Source organism: Pseudorasbora parva, chromosome 21 (assembly GCF_024679245.1).
Source record: "Pseudorasbora parva isolate DD20220531a chromosome 21, ASM2467924v1, whole genome shotgun sequence".
Taxonomy (NCBI): domain Eukaryota; kingdom Metazoa; phylum Chordata; class Actinopteri; order Cypriniformes; family Gobionidae; genus Pseudorasbora; species Pseudorasbora parva.
Window position 1 is genome coordinate 6195528 of NC_090192.1, and position 23766 is coordinate 6219293.

At 38.5% G+C, this 23766-nt stretch overlaps 1 protein-coding gene across 2 annotated transcripts in view; it reads left to right on the plus strand.

Moving 5' to 3' along the window:
• Positions 1 to 23766, plus strand: part of scn4aa (sodium channel, voltage-gated, type IV, alpha, a) — a 34376-nt gene that overhangs the window by 6717 nt on the left and 3893 nt on the right. For both annotated transcript variants that reach the window (XM_067429234.1, XM_067429233.1), the window contains 15 exons: positions 111 to 269; positions 2125 to 2269; positions 3455 to 3693; positions 4851 to 5024; positions 6340 to 6696; positions 14858 to 15229; positions 17806 to 17932; positions 18048 to 18202; positions 18363 to 18536; positions 18640 to 18762; positions 21318 to 21590; positions 21917 to 21970; positions 22190 to 22327; positions 22429 to 22533; positions 22654 to 22924. In XM_067429234.1, coding sequence (XP_067285335.1) covers positions 111 to 269; positions 2125 to 2269; positions 3455 to 3693; positions 4851 to 5024; positions 6340 to 6696; positions 14858 to 15229; positions 17806 to 17932; positions 18048 to 18202; positions 18363 to 18536; positions 18640 to 18762; positions 21318 to 21590; positions 21917 to 21970; positions 22190 to 22327; positions 22429 to 22533; positions 22654 to 22924 — 2866 coding nt within the window. The remainder of the gene's footprint in view (positions 1 to 110; positions 270 to 2124; positions 2270 to 3454; positions 3694 to 4850; positions 5025 to 6339; positions 6697 to 14857; positions 15230 to 17805; positions 17933 to 18047; positions 18203 to 18362; positions 18537 to 18639; positions 18763 to 21317; positions 21591 to 21916; positions 21971 to 22189; positions 22328 to 22428; positions 22534 to 22653; positions 22925 to 23766) is intronic.

Here is a 23766-nt window from a genome sequence, read left to right on the forward strand (position 1 = left end):
TCAGTTGAAAATGTAATGCATATCAAAATGCCAAAACACATTGATTTATACTATACACGTCACACTGTTATGTAGTTTTTATAGTGGTTTATTCATATCACAAATTACAGGTAGGCAGTAAAGCATCTTTGGCCAGCCAGATAACTCAAAGTCGAGGGTCAAACAGGACAGGCTCCCTGCACAGTCTTGACGGTGATGATGCTATAAAGGACTGTAATGGCCGAATAGTGCCTCGCCTCATCGTCAACAGAGTCTCCTCTGACAGAGAGGTGATGCGAAACGTTCAGTATTTTAACTTTATTTTGGTGAATCTGTACTACTTTGAGCTCTGTTAAAACAAGGACTTTTACTCAGTTAAATTTACAATGTGAAACATATACGTTTTACTCTATTACAATTTAATGTAGACTTAAAAGTAAAAAGTACTAGAGCTGATTAATCGGTAACAGATCGATCTCCATTCAAACACCCACGCAATATAATCCCTAAAGGACAGTGATTCGTCTGTGTCTATTAAACCTTTGACAAAATCAAGAGATTCGTTCAAAAATGGTGATTCATCTAAACACTGAAGTATTTATGAGAGACTCATAGAATCAATTATTCAAACTGAGTTCAGATAAATGAAACATTTGAAATAGACTGCAGCAATCATCATTTTATCAGAACCTCTAGTAAATTACAGTATTTTGTTTAGTTGTTCAGAATCGTAAAGAGAATCATGATCGCTGCTGAAACAAAACAAAAATGGTGATTCTCAATTTATCAAGAATCGGGCAGCTCTACAAATCCCTTAAAATGTTTCTGGTTTATTTAACCTTCTGAGCGGTTCAGTCCCACATATGGGATTTGGTATGTGGAGTGACGTGACCAGGGGCGTAGCACCAAATTTTGGGCCCTGGGTTCAAACCATCTTGCTGGGCCCCCGTACCATGTATGTGTATGTATAGAAAATGGACTTCCCTGCCTTGGGCCCTGGTTACTCAGTACCCTTTATCCCCCCAGTCCCACGCCCCTGGACGTGACATAAGTGTCAGATTCAAACTGTGCTTTCACACTTTGGCTGGCGCTGAGCCAGAGATGGATGCGCTCAGCGCTTGTCATATATCACAACTATTCAGTGTTTTCAACCACATAATGTTTATTTTAGCTTTCAGACCTTTAAATACACATAAGTACATTTAGAGTCTGTTTAAATCTATACAAATATAATTTGCCTACATGTTTTATTCATACCAGATACGCATAGTGTAAGTAACTATCAAGTTCCTTAAATAAAGTAACTATATGAATTCACATGCTGTAAATCTGACTGACAGGACTCTCTGAACTGCGGCGCAAACAAATGTGGCAGCGGCCATCTTACTTTATAGATCAACATCTAGATCATTTATAAAGGTTTTTAAACATCAAAACACATGTATTTAAGAATCAGAATATCAAGTAGTTTATGACATGGTAAGCAAGTTTTGTGAGTATTTTGAATAAAAAAGGAAAATCTAAATAAAAGCTATACATCTGTCATACAACGTTATTTTGGCATGACGAGTCACCATGGAAAAAATAAGGAGAGACGTTCTAAGATGAAGGTCGCCTTAAAAAAACCTCACAGCTAGAACATTTTAAACTCTAAAAATAAAGATAGCATTTTACATAGAAAGAACAATGAAAAAATAATTAAATTGAAAATAGTAATTTGTCCATTAAAAATACTAAAATGGAAAAATCTTATTTTAAAATCTTAAGTACGATTAAATATACAATTAAATTTACCGATCACTCAAGTGTCTTTAGATAGATACTTAGACCTTTAATTTGAGTAAAAAAAATTACAGAGTTTATGTACTTCAACTCTACAATTTCCCAGTACTTTTTTTCACCTGAGTCACCCAGCAGTCAAAAGGTTCAATATACTGTATGTTTCATATGATCTTAATGACGTGTTGATGCATTCTATCATGTTCATTGTAATAACTGAATGGTAAAGTCTGTTTTCTAGTCATTTAGAAATTGTAAATTATAAAATATAAGAATTGCTTCACACTAGATATCTTCACACTAGAAAAGATAGTTCAGAATATTTTATTATGTTTTTACATATGTACTGTTTCATTTATCCTCCAGTTATCACAAGAGAAACTCACAAGAGATCCTCCTGAAGAAGATCACAAGTCCATGAGCTCCAAACACAGCATGCAGTACCTGGACCAGCCCAAACTCTCCAAGAGAGCCGCTAGTGCAATCAGTGTGCTCACTGCAACGATGGAGGGTACTAGCTTGAAGAAACTCCTTGAGGGTTTAAGAACTGCAAATGAAAAGGGCGTTCCTTTGGATACCTCATGAAGTAGCTCTATCTCTGAGGATCATGTCTAGAAGCCTGTAGAGTGTCTCTATTTATTGCACTTCTCCAATGTCACGGGACTTTATGTTAAATATCAAGTGGTATCCCAACACATTTCCAAAATTGTTAGTTATTCAAAAGTAAAAAAAAAAAAAGTGCTTAAAAGAAAACATTATATTACCATGAACTGCACAGGCCCAACAAATGAATACATTTATAAACATGAAATTTAAATTCAAGTCATTCTGTAATCATATGGTTGAAACATCAAAGACATGCTAAATACCCACAGGCATTTCTGAAACTTGGGAAGTCCCAGTAGAAGTAATGTAAATGCACTGGACTATGACAGGCCGTTTCAATGGGAATCATTTATAAAATGTTACATAGAAACTGGCCTAGGCTGAATCTGAAATCAGCCCCTAAATCCTTAATAGGGCACTATTTGAGGGAACAGCCATTTGTAGTGGTGTTAAAACCGTAGAACCATAAAACGTTATTGAGCGCACACATTCAATCCCACATTGCACCTCAATAACGTGTACAATTACAGAATTTAAATTTTTGGGTTTCACATCTCCGCCTTGTAATCAGCACCTCATTAATGTCATTGACATATAAAAGAGCACAAGTCAATGTCCAAATCCTTTACTTGAGAACGGCTTTACTAGATTTCCTCTGCCACAAGGAAAAGTGTATAAAAGTCTGCTTAGACCCTGACGTGACTTTGGATTTTAGCGTATGCACACTCTTAAGTTCAAATCTGCATACGCACTTTGTAAAAATGAGGCTCTATGTTCCTCAAATTTAATTTAAAGTGCAATTTTTTAGATTAGTGTGCCATGGTTTGAAAGGAATGATGAAAGTGTCTATTGTCTAGAGCTAGAGACATACTAAGCAAATGTCACATTGTGTGTAGAAGAAAAAACTTGTTCACTTCATCAGAGTGCTGCTAATCTTTAGACTATTTCAGAGCTATGGACTGACGTTAACCAGGCAGAGCTTGTTGCTGTCACTCTCCTGCTGTTCATTCATTGCTCTTAATGCTATTACCACTCACTATAAATGAAAACTGTTTTCAATCTCTCTTTCTCTATCTCTTTGTCTCACCAGAGTTGGAAGATGCTCAGAGGCCTTGCCCCCCAGGCTGGTATAAGTTCGCTGATATTTTCCTTAAATGGGACTGCTGTGCTCCCTGGGTCAACTTTAAGAATTGGGTTCATTTTGTAGTGATGGACCCGTTTGTTGATCTAGGTATCACCATCTGCATTGTGCTCAACACACTTTTCATGGCCATGGAGCACTACCCCATGAGTCCGGATTTCGAACATGTTCTCTCAGTGGGCAACTTGGTTAGTGTTACATCAATACTTCTGGATTACTGTGAGAGCTCTGTTGAAATATTAATCTTGAGGATTTACCTGGTTGAAAAGCTATGCATACTGTATGTCAGATAAAGCATATCAAAGGCATAGTTGTGCTTGGAATGTATGCTGATGTCCCTGCCAGTCATCTTAACTAGCTTGACAGCATTTTTGTAGATAAAAAACACAGAAGCCATCACTAAAAATGCTTAGACTTAAACTCAAATCAATAAGATCAGAAGCACTGTGAACAGAAACTGTAATAGGTTGAATGTGTGTAATATTTCCCTTTCTGGGCTCGTCTGAAAAATCATATATCTTTGCACAGCTCTGCACTTTCTTCAAAGCTTTTGCTCAAATGTTTTCTTATTAGTAAAGTCATTTAAGTGCCGGGACAAAGCAACAGGTAATAAAATGATTATCAAATTATTAACGGGATAAATCAATTACTCACCCTCATGCCATCCCAATTTTATTTGCCTTCTTTTCTTCAGCAGAACACAAAAGATTTTCAATGTCTTTTAAAGTGAAACGAAAACGAAATGTTATGAAACTCAAAATGTGACGTCCTCTCTGCTTCTGCATCACTTCTTGTGCAAGTTTCACAATGTGTTTAAATCAAGCTTCACAACGTGCTGACTTTCCCTCCGTGTTGACAGCTGACCTGAAGCGATTGTTTATAGTTTTAAATATTAATGTTTTCACACACCTATCATTTCATGGCATGAGGTTATATGATATAAGGAGTAAATGATAAGAGAAATGTTATATTTTGATATATTTGTATCTCTTAAAAAATACACTATGTACTTTTTTGTTCAAAATGTATTTATATAATGAGCGAGTACATCAGGAATCCATCGTCCAAACCGTTTTTTGTCTTATCCTGAAAGAATACTGTATGCCTATAATAAGTGTTTATATTCAGACTCTTTTAGACTGGGTGGGACATCAAACCCAGTACCTGTGTAACCCGTCATATACATAGACAGAGAGAATTAGCTCCGGCTAGAATGTTCTTCCACAAGATGCATGTAGTTTTGTTTATTAACCGCTAGAGCACTAAGAGCTACATAATGTACCTTTAAATTTACCATTTATGTTTCCATTGTTATCTAACTGAATATTAAACCTTATTCTTCAAGGTATTTACAGGAATCTTCACAGCTGAAATGGTGTTCAAGCTCATTGCTTTGGACCCCTACTACTACTTCCAGGTGGGCTGGAACATTTTTGACAGCATCATTGTCACACTCAGTCTGGTAGAGTTGGGACTGGCCAATGTTCAGGGATTGTCCGTTCTTAGGTCCTTCCGTTTGGTAAGTCTGAATCTCAACCTCTTGATCCGTTTCATAATTTAAAGGGGGGGGTGAAATGCTGTTTCATGCAAACTGAGCTTTTTACACTGTTAAAGACTTGGATTCCCATCCTAAACATAGTCAAAGTTTCAGAAACTAATGTTGGACGTTTGATGGAGTATTTCTGTGTCAAAAATACTCCTTCCGGTTTCTCAAGTTTCGGAGAGTTTTTTTCGAGTATGGGTCTACTTGACGTTAATAGATCGGAAGGTCCTTGTATGGGCCGTACGGGCTCTTCTCCCGGGAGGGTGCGCGCGCGTCACTAGCGCGAGAGAGGAAATGCACGCCTGTAAACAGTAAACTGCTCTCAGCTGCAGATCCAGTCGTCCGTGAACACTAATGTCGGTTATAGTCCGCGCCGCGCTCCACTTCATTCCTCCACTTTGACATTAAGCGACTTCAACGCTTCAGCACAGCATTCCGGGAAGGCAGCGCTGCATTTGAACCGATTTGAACGCAGAAATGCTTCAGTCGCATCGCAAAGTGGATCTCCACACTCCAAGAAGTGTGTTTTTGACGGAGCCGTCCCAGCGATCTTTATCGGTCCTGCTTTGGAAGCAGCCGGTAAGTAAAACTGCTTCAAATGTCTGTGCTGTGCTTATCGTCGCGTATGTAAACATCAGTAAACGACACGATCGCGTGCTTCGTCATTCAAATGCACTAACGGACTTCATTGCTGTTCTATGTAACTTATAACGTTACACTACTGTGACGTGCAAAACCGTTTTGCTTGCTACTGCTAAGGTTTAGTCGCATACAATAGTCCATAAACAGAACCATGTCATGTTGACAGGCCTCTAAATACAGTACATACCACAGAGACGGACGTCCTGCTGTTGCTGTTTCTATTTCAGCCTCCGAATTAGATTCTGGATCATATCTATTAGCTGAGATAGCGATGGGTTTCTCCATGCTTGAGGACGTCACCGCTTTGCGCATATGTCATTCTTTAGCTCCGCCCACTCGATACGCCTCCAGGCGCTCGGTTTTTTCCGGAAAGACTCGGTACAGCCCATATTTCTTTTACAAATATAATAAAACGAAAGACTTTTCGGAGATATGAAGGATGCAATACTACTCTATAGGTACTCAAGATTGACATGAGATTGACTGAAACTGAGTGTTTAACCCCCCCTTTAATGATACCCTCTGTAACATTTTCAAATTCATTAAATACTTCAACCCCACATAAAAATTGTGTGTGGTTTAACTTTGTATGCAATTGTGTCTCTGTGTGTATGTTTGTGCCCATCTCTGACGGATGTGCTGGAAGTAGCTACGTGTCTTCAAACTCGCTAAATCTTGGCCCACCCTCAGCATGCTGATCAAGATCATCGGCAACTCCGTAGGCGCCCTGGGGAACCTAACGCTCGTCCTGGCCATCATCGTCTTCATCTTCGCCGTGGTGGGCATGCAGCTCTTTGGCAAGAGCTACAAGGAATGTGTTTGTAAGATCTCTGAGGACTGCGTGCTGCCACGCTGGCACATGAACGACTTCTTCCACTCTTTCCTCATCGTCTTTCGGATCTTGTGTGGGGAGTGGATCGAGACCATGTGGGACTGCATGGAGGTGGCGGGAGCAAGCATGTGTTTGATAGTCTTCATGATGGTCATGGTCATTGGAAACCTTGTGGTAAGTGAAGCGGAGAATGTACAAACATAATAAGAATCAATTCTGGTAGAAATGCACTGAGCTTTGATGATTTGGTGAATCATTTTGAAGTTTTCTGCAAAAAGACAGCAGTGCATCTCTGACATTGCATGTGCAGGAATGTCTAAAGCTTTCAGTCCATCACTCTTATGTTATGATTTTCTTTTGCACTCAGAGGAAACAATATTATTAGGGCCCAAGCACAGAAGGTGCGTTGGCACCTATTGTATCCATTGCCGTTCTTATTATTCTTCTGTTTTTTTTTCTTCTGCTCTTGAGTCTATGGCCGCCCATATAACGGCTTGTGGAAGAGTTATGACATTTTGCACACACATAGAGGACCATCTGAAATTTTGGAGCAGATTGGGAGTATCTAACTCAATCCGTCTAATGCAACCAACTGTCCAAAGTTGCACGTTTGCGCTAATAACTTTTGAACCGTAAGTTCAAAACAAAAACAAAAAATTCCTCTGATTCCTTGGCTTAAGACGGCAACATTTTCCCTGCAAATTTTTTTTTTTTTCAAACTCCTCCTAGATGGTTGCTTCACTTTTCATGAAAATCAAATCAGATCATCTTCAGAGCATGCTGGCAAAAAGTTCTCAAAAGCTTTTTGATTAACCCAACCATTCTCGAATAATGAGCGAACAAATTTGAAGAAGAGCATGCCAAATAGGATGCAAGGCTATAGGTGCATCTCAATCAGCTCCCTAGTTCAGTAGTCAGGGCACTGACCAGGGAGTCAGCCCATTGACTTATGTCCTAATCAGTGTCCTGACTACTGAACCAGGGAGCTGATTGAGACACACTCTATATCTCCGCAACGCTTTACCGTATTGGTACATGTCATCACAAGCATGACTTGAGGCTACATGTCACTACATGCCAACCACACGCCTACATGCCAACAGCGCCACCTACTGGTCCGGAGATTGCAAAATGGCTATCGTTGCTAATTACTTTCAATACTTATTAGATTCAGGGCAGCATAGATGGGATGAATTATATGCAATTTTACTATATCAGCCATTTTGCATTTTGTAGAAAAAATGCTGTATTTTTTTAAAACGGATAAGCATCAGTCATCAGTCAAGAGTCATCAGCACAATGCACTGAAGAAGCCTGAGAAGTTTTGAGACAGTGCCACCTAGTGGTGAAATCAAATATTCATACATTTTTGATATGGTTGACATATTTTCATGGGAGTCATCTCCTTAGATTCCTCAATCCTTGCCAAATAAAAATTAGTTTTTGTTGACTTAACATTAAAAATGTCAAATGCCAAAATTTCGACAGTAAGTGGCAAAAACTGCAATCAAAGTCATACATGGGTCATTTTTTATGTACTCATGCATATACATGTCTAACTCCTAAACAAAATGAGATATTTCCACCAAATTAAAAAGAGGACACATAAAAAAGTGGTGGGATTGCGCCTGTTGGTGGTGCTATAACTGAACAAAATATTAAATTGCCACTGACAAGCCAGACCCACATCAAGATGTTTGGTCTGGAAACTCACCATAGACAGGGCTCAATCCGAGGGGCGGGATAAACGGTTGTCTTTCAAACTCCCTCTGCACGCGATAGGATAGCGCTACACCAACCAGAGCAACGAAGGTGAAACAGAGCTTGTTGACAGATTAAACATTCACCGTATCCGGTCGGCAAAACTCCGAACACATCTTCCCTTTTTAAGAATGACTTCAGTGCCGTTCTTTGTTCTTTTCTCAGAGAAAAGCTTAACTCCAAGTCTTCCAGTGTCGCGGTCAAAGCTGATTCGAAAGACCGCCGCCGTTCGCCAGTTTCTGTGTTTACTAGAAGCACCCAAACGCAACTTGGCCGTCATCATTATGGCCCCGCCCGCCGACGTCCAGATTGTGAGGAATACAGCTCAGAAGGGTATTGAGAGTTCCTAGACGACACTTGCGGGCAGATTAAATTTGCTGCCGCTAGGGTGCGTCTAGATTTCTAGGCTAACTAATTACAATAAAGTATATAAAATAAAATGGTATACTTTACTTTTCGCTTGCTGCTTTGTGCTTGGCCCCTTAATGGCTGCTTGCAGCTATATTTATTATTATTATAATTATGACATCTGCTGCCACTGCTAAGCTGTTAATCTGTATAACTGTTAGCCTGAAGCTGTCCTGATCTGAAGCTTTAGTGCAGCAACCAAGCCAAACCCAAAGGATTTTCAGCACAGCTGATGGCAGGCCAGCTGTTGTTGACATTCAGGTAGCACATGAGTTAGCATCTGATTCCTCTGTGTAACCAGGTGTTAATTAGTCATAACATTTAAACTTTGGGCAGCCTATAATGTACAACCATTTGTTGAATTTCAATGGGAAAAATTATTGAGGTGTTCTTTGCCAGCAATAAAGAATATTGAAATGAGAAATAAATTATTAAACATTATAATACATAAATCAAGGTTAAAGCAAGGTTATTATAAAGATTTAGTATTTCAGTGTATTGTATCACAACACTGTAGCCTGGTTAAAACCAAGTTATGGTCTGGCAAAGCTTCATAGACCAATCATTTCCAAAGGGGCGTCACCAATGGAGATATAGCTGTAAATCATAAACAGGCATCTGTATCGTTTAGATTTTTTTAATAGTAATAAATAAACATTAATTTCGTTCAGTTAGAGAACAGACGCCATGAACTGAGCACAGACCAGCGGCAGGAGTCAGATTTCATTTATCGCAAGTGAGAAGCTGACACATGGCGGATGATTCAGTTTTAATGATAAATGTAAAAGCGCCCATTTAAACGAGCTTGTCATTGTACTGTTCTGTTATGTTTTTCATGGTAAATGGTAAATGGACTGCATTCAAATAGCGCTTTTAACAGACCCTATGGCCATCCAAAGTGCTTTACATATTGCCTCACATTCACCCATTCATACACCAACGGCGATGTCAGCCATGCATGGCCATGCATCCAGCTCGTCGGGGTTGGGTTAGGTGTCTTGCTCACGGACACCACGACACTTGGTCAGGTGGAACCGGAGATCGAACCACCAACCTTCCGGTTTGTAGCCAACCTACATGAACCACTGAGCCCCTTACGCCCCAGTGGCAGTGGGGTGGCACTTCCCCTTTTCATTAAGCATTGATAGCATTGATGTTAATATTAAACACACCATTCAATCAGTTTACTCCCAAATTGATACTCATTCTAAAGTGAAAGTATAATCCGTGCGGCTGCATCCTGGCCAAATCACAGAGATGTCGATTCGCACGGGACTACTAGTAGGGAATTTTTACTTTACAAATTACAGACATGGCCGATTCGCACGGGATTACGATCACAGACATTCTCTGCAATTATTACAAATCACCAGAGGTCCCTAGATAATACTAGTCCCATGCGAATAGGGCTTTAGTTTAACAGTGCATGCAGCAAGGACTTTTTAAGTTAAAGGTAATGTGTTTTAATGGGTCAAATGTTCTTTAGCAGTTTCTTGAAAATGGCTCAAGACGCCGCTGCTCGGGTGGAATTAGGCAGGTCTGCTTTGAATCAATGTATGTTTGTAAAACTCTGTACAAAGAAATTTAACTTGGCTTGACTTTTTAAGTGAAAACTAGCCTGCATACTTTGTGTTGTTACAGAACAAGGAGATGCAGATGAGCTGCTAGCAGCTGTGCACATAATTACCATATTGGAGCTGCTGACTGAATACACTTCCTCTTAGGTTATACATAGAGAAAAGGAAATGGCCTGTCTTAGTGAGCTAACAAAAGCATCATTACTCAACGTGGTCCATGGCTAACATACATTTCACACACACATTTGCACACACACTCCTCAAGTGGTTACCCTCTCTTGCACTTGTCTTCTGGACAAACAGGCTTTGCAAGCCACAGCTGCATGTTTAGTGCTGCCTTCTATTTACATCGTATGACCGGAGCCAGCAAACAACGGTTTTGATCTTTGCTGTGTGCCAAGACCCAGCTCAAGTGAATGGCTTGGCACACAAGAAACAAACACGGACAGCTGAGAAACACAGGGATAGGAGCTAAAGATCAACGTGGGAGTTTCCCACCTATACTCTGTTCTAGTGATTGATGGGCCATGACCCAAAAGGAGGTCACAAGTCTGTTCTGATTGGAAAACAATGCTAATGGTGACATTCACTCCAGTCTTCCGTGTCACATGATCCTTCAGAAATAATTTTTAATGTGCAAATTCATAAGTCAACACCATTGCTGAGTGTTTTCTCCTTATAACTGCAGTCTCTAAAACGTGGTTTGTTATGTCACAAACTACCAAACTAACCAATCACAGGCTTAAGCATATCATTACTAAGCATATCATCACTATGCTGCAAAGCAGGAACGTCTCAAAAGAAGCCAGGTTATTCCGGTGTATTTTTCTGTTTATATGAAAAATTGGGCTCATTTATCAAATAGCGGGTGAATGATGCATATTACAATGTTATGATGAATTGTGACATTCTAAGATGTTCAAAGCATTTCTAAGGATGCTGATTTTTGGCAGACTGAGATGATGAACGGGAACATGGTTTGTGTAACATTAGTAACACATTATTAACTGTTTGATAACGTAGTCAAGGAAAAGGTTAATCATATAAAGGACCATTATGTGTCCAACGTTCTAGAGAGCGATACATCAAACGCCTACGTTCTAATACATTGACTTGTAGGACGAGCCTTTATGAGTGAGTGTAGGCGGGGCTTATTCACATATTCACTGATTATGGATATGCGTACATGAAGTAAGAGTGTAGAGTTATTATGCTGCATTATTACAAGGTGAAACCACATAACTGAAGCAATTACGACATGATGTGACCTTTACATTTACAGGATTTTTTTTGTCATTTTGGTGATCAAAGATACATTTTAAGAGAGATAATTATTTACTAGAGGTGGACTTTAGTTCTTGCTGAGTAACATTAATGCTTTCTAAAAATATTTAATTAACCCATAACTTTTTTAATTTAATCACAAATTCATTAGGTGTATCAACTCAAGGAAGGTCTTTTGTTGTTGGCATCAAAGAATGTGCGTCAAACTCCATATTTTGGAAAAAAAGTATTTAGATGCCAACATGAAAACACAGAGGAACATAACCTAATCCTAAATATAAAATCTCAGTTAAAATTGTGAAACATATTTATTTATTTTATTTATTTATTTTTTACATTTGTATGTTAAAAGCAAAACCAGAGGATCTTGAAGCAAAATCGTCAGAATACTCCACAAGAAAGTCATATAGAGCATTGAGCACGGGCATGAGTTGCATCTGCACTCTAAGTTTAGTGGGCTGGATGAAAAAAGTATGCTAGAGGAGTGTAACACGGGAAACCAAATATCCGTGGCCTCATTTGGCATGTAACTCTGATGTGCAATGTGAAAATCACAGCACCTGCTTCTGCTGGTGTGTTTCTCGAGAAGCTTGATGTATTTCATACATTAGACTGATATGTTGTCAAATGGTCAGGGCATTTTGCACTAGGATGTAGCTGAGTGCCAAATAATGTGTTCTCTGGGGTATTAATATAGTATCATGACACTGTTATGATTAATATAGTATTAAGTAACTTGACTAAGGAGGATTAATTGTTCATGATGTATTCTTGTTTTGGTGCTTTAAATACACCAACATACCTTAAGAAATGAAGTGTCAAAAATATTTTAAGTACTGAATCGGTGGAAAATATACCATACTGTGAGTTGAAATGATATGTCTTAATCCTTACAGCTTTTTCTTGGAATTATTTATCTTCATGGTTTATCCTGGTTTTGATGCTTTTCCTATTTTCTACTCTGTAGATTTTTAAAAAGTGTCTCAACAACTATTGTAGATTTGTTGATCATAGATGAACCAATAACACTCTGCCTTTTTCTATCTGCCTTATTTTTTGCACTTATATTTTATTTATATTTCTTAGCCTGTGTAAATGAGGCCAGCCATGGCTGCTGTAACTATGTGGTAGTGTGCTTGGATCCTAAAGATAGCATCCCTGCCTCAGGCTTCCAGACAACATCATATTTAATGAATCTTTATTACAACAGAGCCTAACTAAACCTGATAAACCTGACTTTATTACTTTGAAACCAATTATTTGTGAGACTAGATTATAACTGAAGCTACGTTCAGACTGCAGGTAAATGCGGCTCAAATCAGATCGTGTGATTCAGTGATGTTTTTGTCATGACAGTGTGAACAGCACAAACCACATGGAATGTGATCTTTTCGATTCTGATTTGTGCCACCTCTATATGTGGTCCTCAATCAGATAAAGGTTAGATGTTTTGCATTGCAACCGCAGTCTGAACAGTCACATCAGAATTAATGTGACTTGCGTCACTCTAGATCACAATTTGTCACAATTCTGCACTCAGACAGTTGCGAAAGATATTCAGTGAAGGGCAGTGATGTGTCAAAGCTCACAAGTACTACAGTGACAGCTCAATATACAAGCAAAACATCACAAATGTTTAAAAACTCTGCTCTCTTTTTCGCATCCTCGTCTTTGTTTTTTTATATTGCCTGGCTGCGCATAAATTCACTGTCTTCAACGGCAGATCACATAATAAATAAACGAGTAATTGCTTACTCAGTCCAGGACCATGATCTGTTCACACTGGAATCTGATTTTTGCCACATTTAAAACAACAATATGGATCTGAGTGATACATCGGAATTGAGCATTTAAAAGATAGTTCACCCAAAAATTGCATAATTTACTCCCCCTCAAGCCATCCTAGGTGTATATGACTTTCTTCTTTCAGACAAATACAATCAGAGTTATATTAAAAAATATCCTGGCTCTTCCAAGCTTTATAATGGCAGTGAATGGTTGATTTTGAAGCTTAAAAAAATGGCATCCATCCATCATAAAAGTAATCCAAGGTAGGGATGGCGAAAACGAAACATTTTCTTGACCGACCACTGAGCCTCATTAGCCGGTTGAAACCGGTTAACCGATTAGTTTAAAGTATGCTGCGCTATTTGAAATAACAGCCGCGAGCCGCGCCTGCAATTTCGCGACTCTGTCGCATCTGTCTGCCGCTCTGCCTCCCGCTCTCACACACACACTGTCCCGGCGCTGCCGCCTCCCTTCCACTCACGTCCCTTTTTTAAAATCCCATACAGCACGAAACACGAGTCCTGCAAACGCGCCGCCGAGGAGCTTGTTGGTAATCGGAGGACAAATGGCTCCATAGTTTCGAAATGGTTAGGGTACAAGGTGATCGCGTTGAAAATAAAGGCATTTGTCTAGCGTTATAAGCTCATTTGTAACATTGCCGCGGCTCATTTAAGAAAATGACAGCTCCGAAGAGACGCCGCTTTAGTTTGAGGTAGTGCTAACAATAATAAAGAAAGATGATGATCAACACCTTATGTGTTACCACTGAAATGTAGATGTAATATATTTCCAGATGTAAGCCCATCTTATGCGGAATGACGCTTCATACTGTCGTCTGCCCTGGCTCTAACCTCGAGTGTTTTAGCCTGTTTAGTTTTTGCAAACCTTGTGAGCACGCAAACCCAAACGCTGTGACCTCGCGCCAAATGTTTTTATTGGTTTATTAAGTACAAACCGGCGAGTTATGAAAAATTGAGTGTGAGGGATTTGTTCACTTCACACAAAAAGATTTTGGAATGAGATGGCTAACTGTAGTAGCGTTAAGTCCACTGTCTATAATTTAGAGATCACTTTTTTTTTTAACCGACAACTTTGATCGGTTAACGTTGATCGGTCAACCATCGGTCAAACGGTCATCAGTTAACATCTCTAATCCAAGGTTTATAATGGCCTTCTGAAGCGAAGTGAAGTAATTTACACTTCTAAATAATGACCGGCTTTTTTGCTCTATCTTCTGTGCTTCCGCATTTGTATATCATTATTCATCAGAGGTCTCTCTTTCCCCCACACAAGACTAGCAGCCGGCCGAAACCAGAAGCTTCAGAAGGCCTCGGTAATCACCCTGGAGCCGTATGAATTATGTTTATGATGGATAGATATGCTTTTTTGGCGTTAAGAATCTGAGGTATTCACTCGTGTGTGACCTCCATGATCTTGGCATTGTTAGTGCCAAACTCTACTAACTAGCTACATGAACATCATATATATCCATGCTCATTCTTACCTGTACTTCTCAGGTGCTGAATCTGTTCCTGGCCCTGCTTCTCAGCTCCTTCAGTGGGGATAATCTATCTGCAGGCGATGACGACGGTGAGATGAACAACCTTCAGATCGCCATTGGTCGCATCACCAGGGGTGTAGATTGGCTCAAAGCCTTCGTCGCCAGTATGGTGCAGCAGATTCTAGGAAAGAATCCTCCCGACAATAATGAGGGAGGAGGGGAAGGACAAATAGAACTATACGCTTTAAACCACCTGGATGAGGGAAAAACGGCAGATAGCTTGAGCAACTGTTTGTCTCCAACACTGACTGTGCCTATTGCTCGTTTTGAGTCCGATGTTGAAGTGGAAGAGGACTCGGACGAATCTTCTGATGAAGAGGACAGAAAGGTAAGGAGTCAGATCTTAGCAATCAACTCTACCTCTCTCCTTCCATCAATATATAGAATAGTGTACACTGTGGTGTACCATTACTTTTTAAAAATAGCTTGCTCCAGTGCAAACCCTCTTTTGCCATTAAAAAACTACTGTCAGGATTTACTAAAGACACGCAGTGAAGAATTAGTGTTGAAAATGTGTGGACAGGGTTATTTTTGCGGCTGACCTTATTGCATATGCATTTGTAGGAGTTTCCCTTATGGATGCAACATTTATAGGAGAAGAGTATTTAAATGGTGATTTACTAAGGTTTGGATTTGTCAATTTACTGTTTGCCCCTTAATTTACCACCCCACAAAAGCATGTCTTAATCCATATGCTAACTGGTAGTTTGCGTTGGTCATTATGGAAATGATCCGGCTGTGTCTGTGTTCGTTAATTTGCGTGTTGTAGCTCACGCTCAGAACTTTCCTCTCCCATCAGCACTTTTTTGGAATTGCGCTCTCATATTAATTTGCCCTGTTTAGTAAATCTAATCCTTGAAATTAAACTTAAATTATTACAAGTTTACTTGGCATAAAAAGTATTGAGTTTTAAAGACATCAAATGTCTGTATCGTCCCCATAAAATGGTAATTTTGGTCCGTCCTACCCCAGTGGTAAATAAAAAGGTAATGTGACAGTCACATACTGTTTAGTTTTTATTGTCTCGTTCTCTTTAGCTTGGAGTCATGTGCTGTGTCCAATTTGCATACTATCCATCCTAAATAGTATTCTAAATTAGAATTAGTGGGTCTCAAATCGTAGTATGTTGAAATGAGTATTCCAATAAGACCGGTTAGATTCTTAAGTGCAGATCTATTGTGTTGACAAATTGGGAAGAAATTGTAAGAAATTACATTCAAAGGGTTTTTATTATGCACTTATGTGTTTTCATACGCATTATATAGTAAGCTATGTGTAAATATTTGTAAATAATCATTAACTGACAGTTTGGGGAGACACAATTTAGAGGGATGTGAAATTGATTTGAAGGAGCAATTTCCATGTTGTGTTAAAAAAAAACTACAAACATGGCGGATGTACGAGTCTAACGATTGAGAGATTTAGAGAAGGGGGTTTGAGTGATTAATTATCAGTCTCTAACCTGACAAAAGATATTTAGTCAATGGTATCCACATTATATTTTATATGCAACACCATTGCAAACTCAATCAACCATGCTAGCATATTTATTTTAAAAGAATTTATTAAACATATACATTTTTTAATTTATGAGAAATTTACGCAACTAAGTCTAACCTGGTAGGCCACGTAAAATCACAGAGCAGGTTCAGCGCATACTGAGGTACACAGTGTGCAGAAGCTGCCAACTTTCAAGTTTGCAGAGTCAATAGCTACAGACCTCCAAACTTTGTGTGGCCTTCAGATTAGCTCAAGACCAGTGCATAGAGGACTTTCCTTGGCCGGAGATTTTCCATGGCCGAGCAGCTGCATCCAAGCCTTACATCGCCAAGTGCAATGCGAAGCATCGGATGTAGTGGAGTAAAGCATGACGGCACTGAACTCTAGAGCAGTGGCGACCTGTTCTCTGGAGTGACGAAACACGCTTCTCTGTTTGGCAGTCCGGTGGACGAATCTGGGTTTGGCGGTTACCAGGAGAACGGTAGTCTGACTGCATCGCTGGAACGCCAGTCTTTCGTGAACACGCGGATGAAAATTAGCGGAAGTTAGATATTACAGTATGTAAAATCTTAAATATGGATATTTTTCATACACAAATGCGCCAATTTGCTTCTGAAGGCCTTTATTAACCCCCTGGAGCCGTGTGGAGCAGTTATATGATGGATAGATGAACTTTTGTGGACTTCGAAAAATAAACAACAAGTCAATGCCATTATAAAGCTTGAAAGGACTTTTTTTAAATAACTCAGAATACATTCATATGAAAGAAGAATGTCATATACACCTAGGATGACTTGAGGGTGAGTAAATCATGGGCTTTTTTGGGTGAACTAACCCTTTAAGGCTTCAGCATACCGAGACATTTTAGACAATTTCATGCTCCCAACTTTGTGGGAACAGTTTGGCCATGGACCCTTCCTATTCCAACATGACTGCACTTCAGTAAACAAAGCGTTGGTCCATAAACACATGGATGAACGAGTTTGGTGGACTGGCCTCGGCCCAATAGAACACCGTGGGGATGAAATAGAGCGGAGACTGCGAGCCAGGGCCTTCTCACCCAACATCAGTGCCTGACCTTACAAATGTGCTTCTTGAAGAATGGCCAAAAATTCCCATAAACACACTCTTAAACTTTACGGAAAGCCTTCCCAGAAGAGTTGAAGCTGTTCGAGCTGCAAAGCGTGGGCCAACTCCATATTAAACCCCAAGGATTAAAAATGGAATATCTTTAAAGTTAATGTGCATGTGACGGCAGGCGTCCCAAAACCTTTGGCAATATAGTGCATTTTTATTTACTTACCGTAATTTAATGAATATTGTTAGAATTAATGCATTAAATCACATCTCATATTTTGCAGTGTTCCCATTCGATCTCTTTTCTTTACGTCTTTTCCTGCACAGGTCGCTCTTAAAGATGACGACTCATCGGTTTGTAGCACAGTGGACTACCGGCCTCCAGAACCTGAGCCTGAGCCCGAAGAGGAAGAAGAACCGGAGCCTGAAGAGCCAGAGTCTTGTTTCACAGAGGGTGAGCATGCATGTTTCTACATCTTACCAGTACTCAAAATGAATATTAATGTTCAAGGCACCACTTCAAGACTGCAGGTTCTTCAAGGTCATGATGTTTTTCTCTTTTTACCTAGGTTGTGTTAAGCGATTTGCATGTTTGGGTGTAGACACCACGGAAGGATGGGGGAAAAGGTGGTGGAACCTCCGAAAAACATGCTTCACCATCGTTGAGCATGACTACTTTGAGACCTTCATCATCTTTATGATCCTCCTTAGCAGTGGAGCGCTGGTATGTCTGTCAATACTTAGCCAATGCTTGTCTCTGCACTACAGTTATGTTATTACATATATTACATCTATGCAATATTAAATCATTCCTTGTTACTTTTATGGCAATACAATAAATCCACGAATGCTTCTTTGATGCATCTGTTTTTTTATTCTGTCAGGCTTTTGAGGATATCAACATTGAGCGCCGCAGAGTGATCAAGATCATTTTGGAGTTTGCCGATAAAGTCTTTACATACATTTTCATAGTGGAGATGTTGCTGAAGTGGGTGGCATACGGTTTCAAGACCTACTTCACCAATGCATGGTGCTGGCTGGATTTCCTAATTGTGGATGTGAGTTTACCTGCAAAATTTTCATCGTAACCCTCATCAGCAAATACTTGTTGGATGCCAAAGTTTGTGTGTACTTATTTGCTCAACTGTTATTTTTTTTAAGGTTTCTCTGGTCAGTTTAACAGCCAATTTGATGGGCTATTCCGAGCTGGGAGCGATCAAATCTCTCAGAACACTCAGGGCTCTTCGACCCCTTCGAGCTCTATCAAGATTTGAAGGAATGAGGGTAAAGAATTACTCTTTCTTCTTTTATGTGTACTTTTGTGTGATTCTTCTATTCCAGAATAAAGATTTGAAGTTGACCTTGATTATCCTTTAAGTGGATTTTGATACAATACTGTATGTGATGGTGTTGTTTTAAGGGCACAATTGTAAACTTATTAAAAAGTCCCACAATGCACTATGAAAACCAGGGAGCATCTATACGTCATTCACGTACTAATACACTATTCTATGATGTTTTTAAGGATATATAGTGTGAGTATCACATTCATACTGAAAATGCCAAAAAGAAACTGCACTTGTTAACAGGTCTTAAAGTAACAGCAGCCTAATATTCCTGCTGCTGTCTGTCATTAAAAGGTTAGTTCACCCAAAAATGAAAATTCTGTCAATAATTACTTACCCTAATGTCATTAGACATCCGCAAGACCTCCGTTCATCTTTGGAACATAAATTAAGTTATTTTTATAATCCGATGGCTCAGAAAGGCCTTTATTGACACCAATGTCATTTCCTCTCTCAGACCCATAAAGGCATTAAAGACGTCGTTACAAAGCCCATCTCACTACAGCGGCTCTACAATCATTTTATGAAGCCACGAGAATAGTTTTGTGTGCAAAAAAAAACTGAATAACTACTTTTGTAGTGATGGGCTGATTTCAAAACAAAGATTCAAACTGTTATGAATCAGTGTATCGATTCATGATTCGGATCGCCAAAGTCACATGATTTCAGCAGTTTGGCGGTTTGACACATAGATATACATAATAAAGGCTAGATGTCTCGTGCGCGCTGTTGGCCAATGGAGGTCGCCGTCCGCAACTGCCGGCCATCTTGTCACAGGCAGCTCGCTCACTCGTAACAGTGTGTTTTAATGGTGCATGTCCTTTTAAATAACCATAACTTGCTAAATTTTTAACTGATTTTCAAACTGTTTAGTTTAGGGTAAACGTCAGAGATGTAGTTAAGACACTACATACTTATGAATAATTATAACCATAGACTTCAATATGAGAGTAACATTGAACAGAACAGATAGGTGCAATGAATATACACACAAGGTATTTATGTTAAATCAATAAATAGGCTACTAAAACTGTGTACCGAATGGCAACATGAGAAATATTATATATATATATATATATATATATATATATATATATATATATATATATATATATATATATATATATATATATATATATATATAGGTATATATATATATATATATATATATAGGTATATATATATATATATATATATATATATATATAGGTATTTATATATATATATATATATATATATATATATATATATATATATATATATATATATATACACTTTACAATAAGAATATCACTATTATAATAAAAAAAAAAAAAATTTCAAACTAAGTTTATTTTAACTTCAAAAACGCAATTTACTAGGATTTCCCCCCCTACATTGCACTGTGTCACCTTCAGAGATCACTTTTCCCACCTAATTTTGCCTACCATTAAATGCCTTACCTCTTTAAAAATCTGAGACCCTGTAGTTTCTTAGGAAACAAGCAGAATAATTATGTCAAGTACTGGCACGCTAGAATATAGAATAGAGTTATAGCGGCTAGAATATAGTTTTTTGTACAAAAGCTGCACGATTAAGTTGTTTATCGAAACGAAAAGCTGCAATTTCAACGTGTTAAAGCATCCAGATTTGTAGCCATATTAAGAACGTTTGTAAGAAACCAAACCATTTGTAAATCCGTCAAGATTTCAGCAAGATAAGAGTATTTATGTTCGTACAGATCACTCATCTTACATCAGGTTCCACAGAGCCCGACAGAAAGCTTGCCTGTGACAAGAGGGCCTCCGGCGATGACGATGGTGACTCCGCCGTAAGACATCTAGCCCTTATTATGGATATCTATGGTTTGACACACGATCCGAATCATGAATCGATACGCTTATTTATAATAATGTTTTTTTATTAACAGCACTAAATAACAAGAAAATTGTCAGAAAATCAGTTCTGCTGTTGTCCATAAAGACCAGTAGTGGCGTTGTACAAAGTACAAAATGTCACCATCAGTGTCCCAATGTAAAGTGAGCCGGAGTCCTTATCGTCCTCACCAGCACCCAATCTCATGTACATTCATGACGTAGGGAGCTAGTTAATTAAATGTTTGGTGTGATGGTAATGAAAGCAGTAATGGAAACAGTGATTCTCTGTTCTAAAAAAATCCACATAAATACCAGATTAATGGAAATGTGATTCTTTTAAAAGTGTTCAAGAAATTTTTTTTTCTGATTTTGAGACTTTTAAGTTGAAAAATAAAAAATACAGAAACCCTGCCATACTGTATTTACGGTTTCAGCACTTTTAAAGATTAGGAAAAGCTAGTTAAAGCAATAAGAGTTTTAAAAATTTCAAAGCTAAACATTTTTTTATTATAATCATCATTATTATAATCATCATAATTGAATTGTTAACACTGAAGTTGTTCTTAAAGTACATATTTATATAAATGTTGATTACTCATTTGTCTTTGAGACATGATTGTGTTCATTCTCCATACAGGTGGTGGTGAACGCACTGGTTGGTGCAATTCCCTCCATCTTTAATGTGCTCCTGGTGTGTCTGATATTCTGGCTCATCTTTAGCATTATGGGAGTCAATCTGTTTGCCGGAAAGTTCTACCACTGCATCAACACCACCTCAGAGGAACGCTTCCCCATGGATGTGGTCAACAACAAGAGTGACTGCTTGGCACTGGCCAATGAATCGCGCTGGGTCAATGTCAAGGTCAACTATGACAACGTGGGTCTTGGCTACCTCTCTCTACTGCAAATAGTAAGTTTTCCCATGACTTGCAAAGTTAAGTGTATTATTACATATGGTGCATATACAGCCATAAGCTTGTATCATCAGAATTCAAATTTTGCTTGATCTTTTGCGGGGGGGAAAAAGCTAGAACTCAAAAGAGTAAAATTAGTATTTATTGAGAAACGTAGCTATAAAAAAAATACTTTTTATATTTTTATATATATAAAATATATTTTCATGTCCTTTTCCTTTTTTGCATCAGAGGATACAGAGGTAACTCAGTGCAAATCCATAATGACTCAAAAGTGTTTAACCTGACATGATATTATTCAGAAAGTACTCTCTCCACATAGGCCACGTTCAAAGGCTGGATGGATATCATGTATGCTGCAGTGGATTCTAGAGAGGTATGTGAATGACAGGCTCTCCACCTGAAACATTTACAATGCTCAACTGCTACAAAGCTATTCTAAATGCTGAATGCGCAATGAAGTGTGAGTTGTGACTTGACAATAAATAGTAAACACAACTTTCTGGCATGACATCAAAGTTGTGCCATTGATTTGAGTTCTGTAGCGAAGGTTAAGAATAACGATTTCAAAATTCTTTTTTCTTTTCCATGTCAGGTGGAAGAGCAGCCATCATATGAGATCAACCTTTACATGTACCTATATTTTGTTATTTTCATAATTTTTGGCTCCTTTTTTACTCTTAACCTCTTCATTGGTGTCATCATTGACAACTTCAATCAGCAAAAGTCAAAGATAAGTATCTCTATTTTTAACTAACCTCCAAAATCCAAATGTGTTGCACATTTGAATTGTGCATTACCGGAAAGAATAATCATTATTTGTTTCTTCTGCACTTTGGAGGGAAAGACATTTTCATGACAGAGGAACAGAAAAAGTACTACAATGCCATGAAGAAGCTGGGTTCCAAAAAACCTGCAAAACCCATCCCTCGGCCGTCGGTATGAGCCATTTTACTTACATTCATTCTTCCATTGCTGGATTTTTACATTTATTTCAATATCAGCATTCAATCTATTGAGGTTTTTAAAAACAAATCTACCATATTGCTCTTCTAACAGAATATGATCCAGGGCGTGGTGTTTGACTTCATCTCAAAACAGTTCTTTGACATCTTTATCATGGTGCTTATCTGCCTCAATATGGTGACCATGATGATAGAGACAGATGACCAGAGTCCTGAGAAGGAGGATATCCTGTACCTGATCAATTTGGTGTTCATCGTCGTCTTCACGGGGGAATGCATACTTAAGATGTTTGCGCTCAGACAGTACTTTTTCACTATTGGTTGGAACGTCTTTGATTTTGTTGTGGTCATCCTTTCTATAGCAGGTAAGTGTAGAACAACCCAAGCTCGTTGGAAAAACATGCCTGTGGCGACATTTCTGCAAAATTATATTATTATGAGTGAAATGTCCAGAAAGTGGCGCTAAGAGTGTGCTCAGTTGTGTCCAAAACATGAATCTGGCAATGTTTTGGTTGTTGGTTGTTGCACATTTTCTGAAATAAAAGGTCCTGTTAGTAAAGTAAAAGGTTACTGATAATGATGATATCATCGTCAATCATGATGGCTGACCAACATCATGATGGAGAGCCACCATCATGATAGATTGATCTTGACATTGTTAGCCTCTTTTGAAGACAATTTGCCTTGGCCATAATGTCAAATTAAATGAAAGAATGAAGGTGATTCTGATGACACATATTTATTAAAACATGGAAGAACAACAAATCAAGAACAAGAAAACAGGAACAACACACAGACCAAATCTCGGGATTTAGCTACATTTCACTTATAATTTGCAGCACAATTCACTTTTTGTCATGCAAAGCATAGCATAGGCTACAAAATAAATGATATCATTGAAATATTGAAAGGTGATCATATGAACTATGCAAATGAACGTTTAAAAAACCATATGCAAAATCCAAATTGAATAGCGCCATAATGGATTGCGAAAAGTGCGAGCAAACAATTGTAAAGCCCTGATGAGTAATTATTTGGGTTAGTAAAATAACAGAATGATAGTTTTTAAGTAGAAAAAATATATGTTGAGAGATATAGTAAAATAAAAATTGCTTAAAAATGCACAACTCTTCTTAAAGATACGTTGTTGTTTTTTGCCCCTCACGTGCAAACTATTGGAAAGTGCGGATGAGTCATTAGTCGGGTT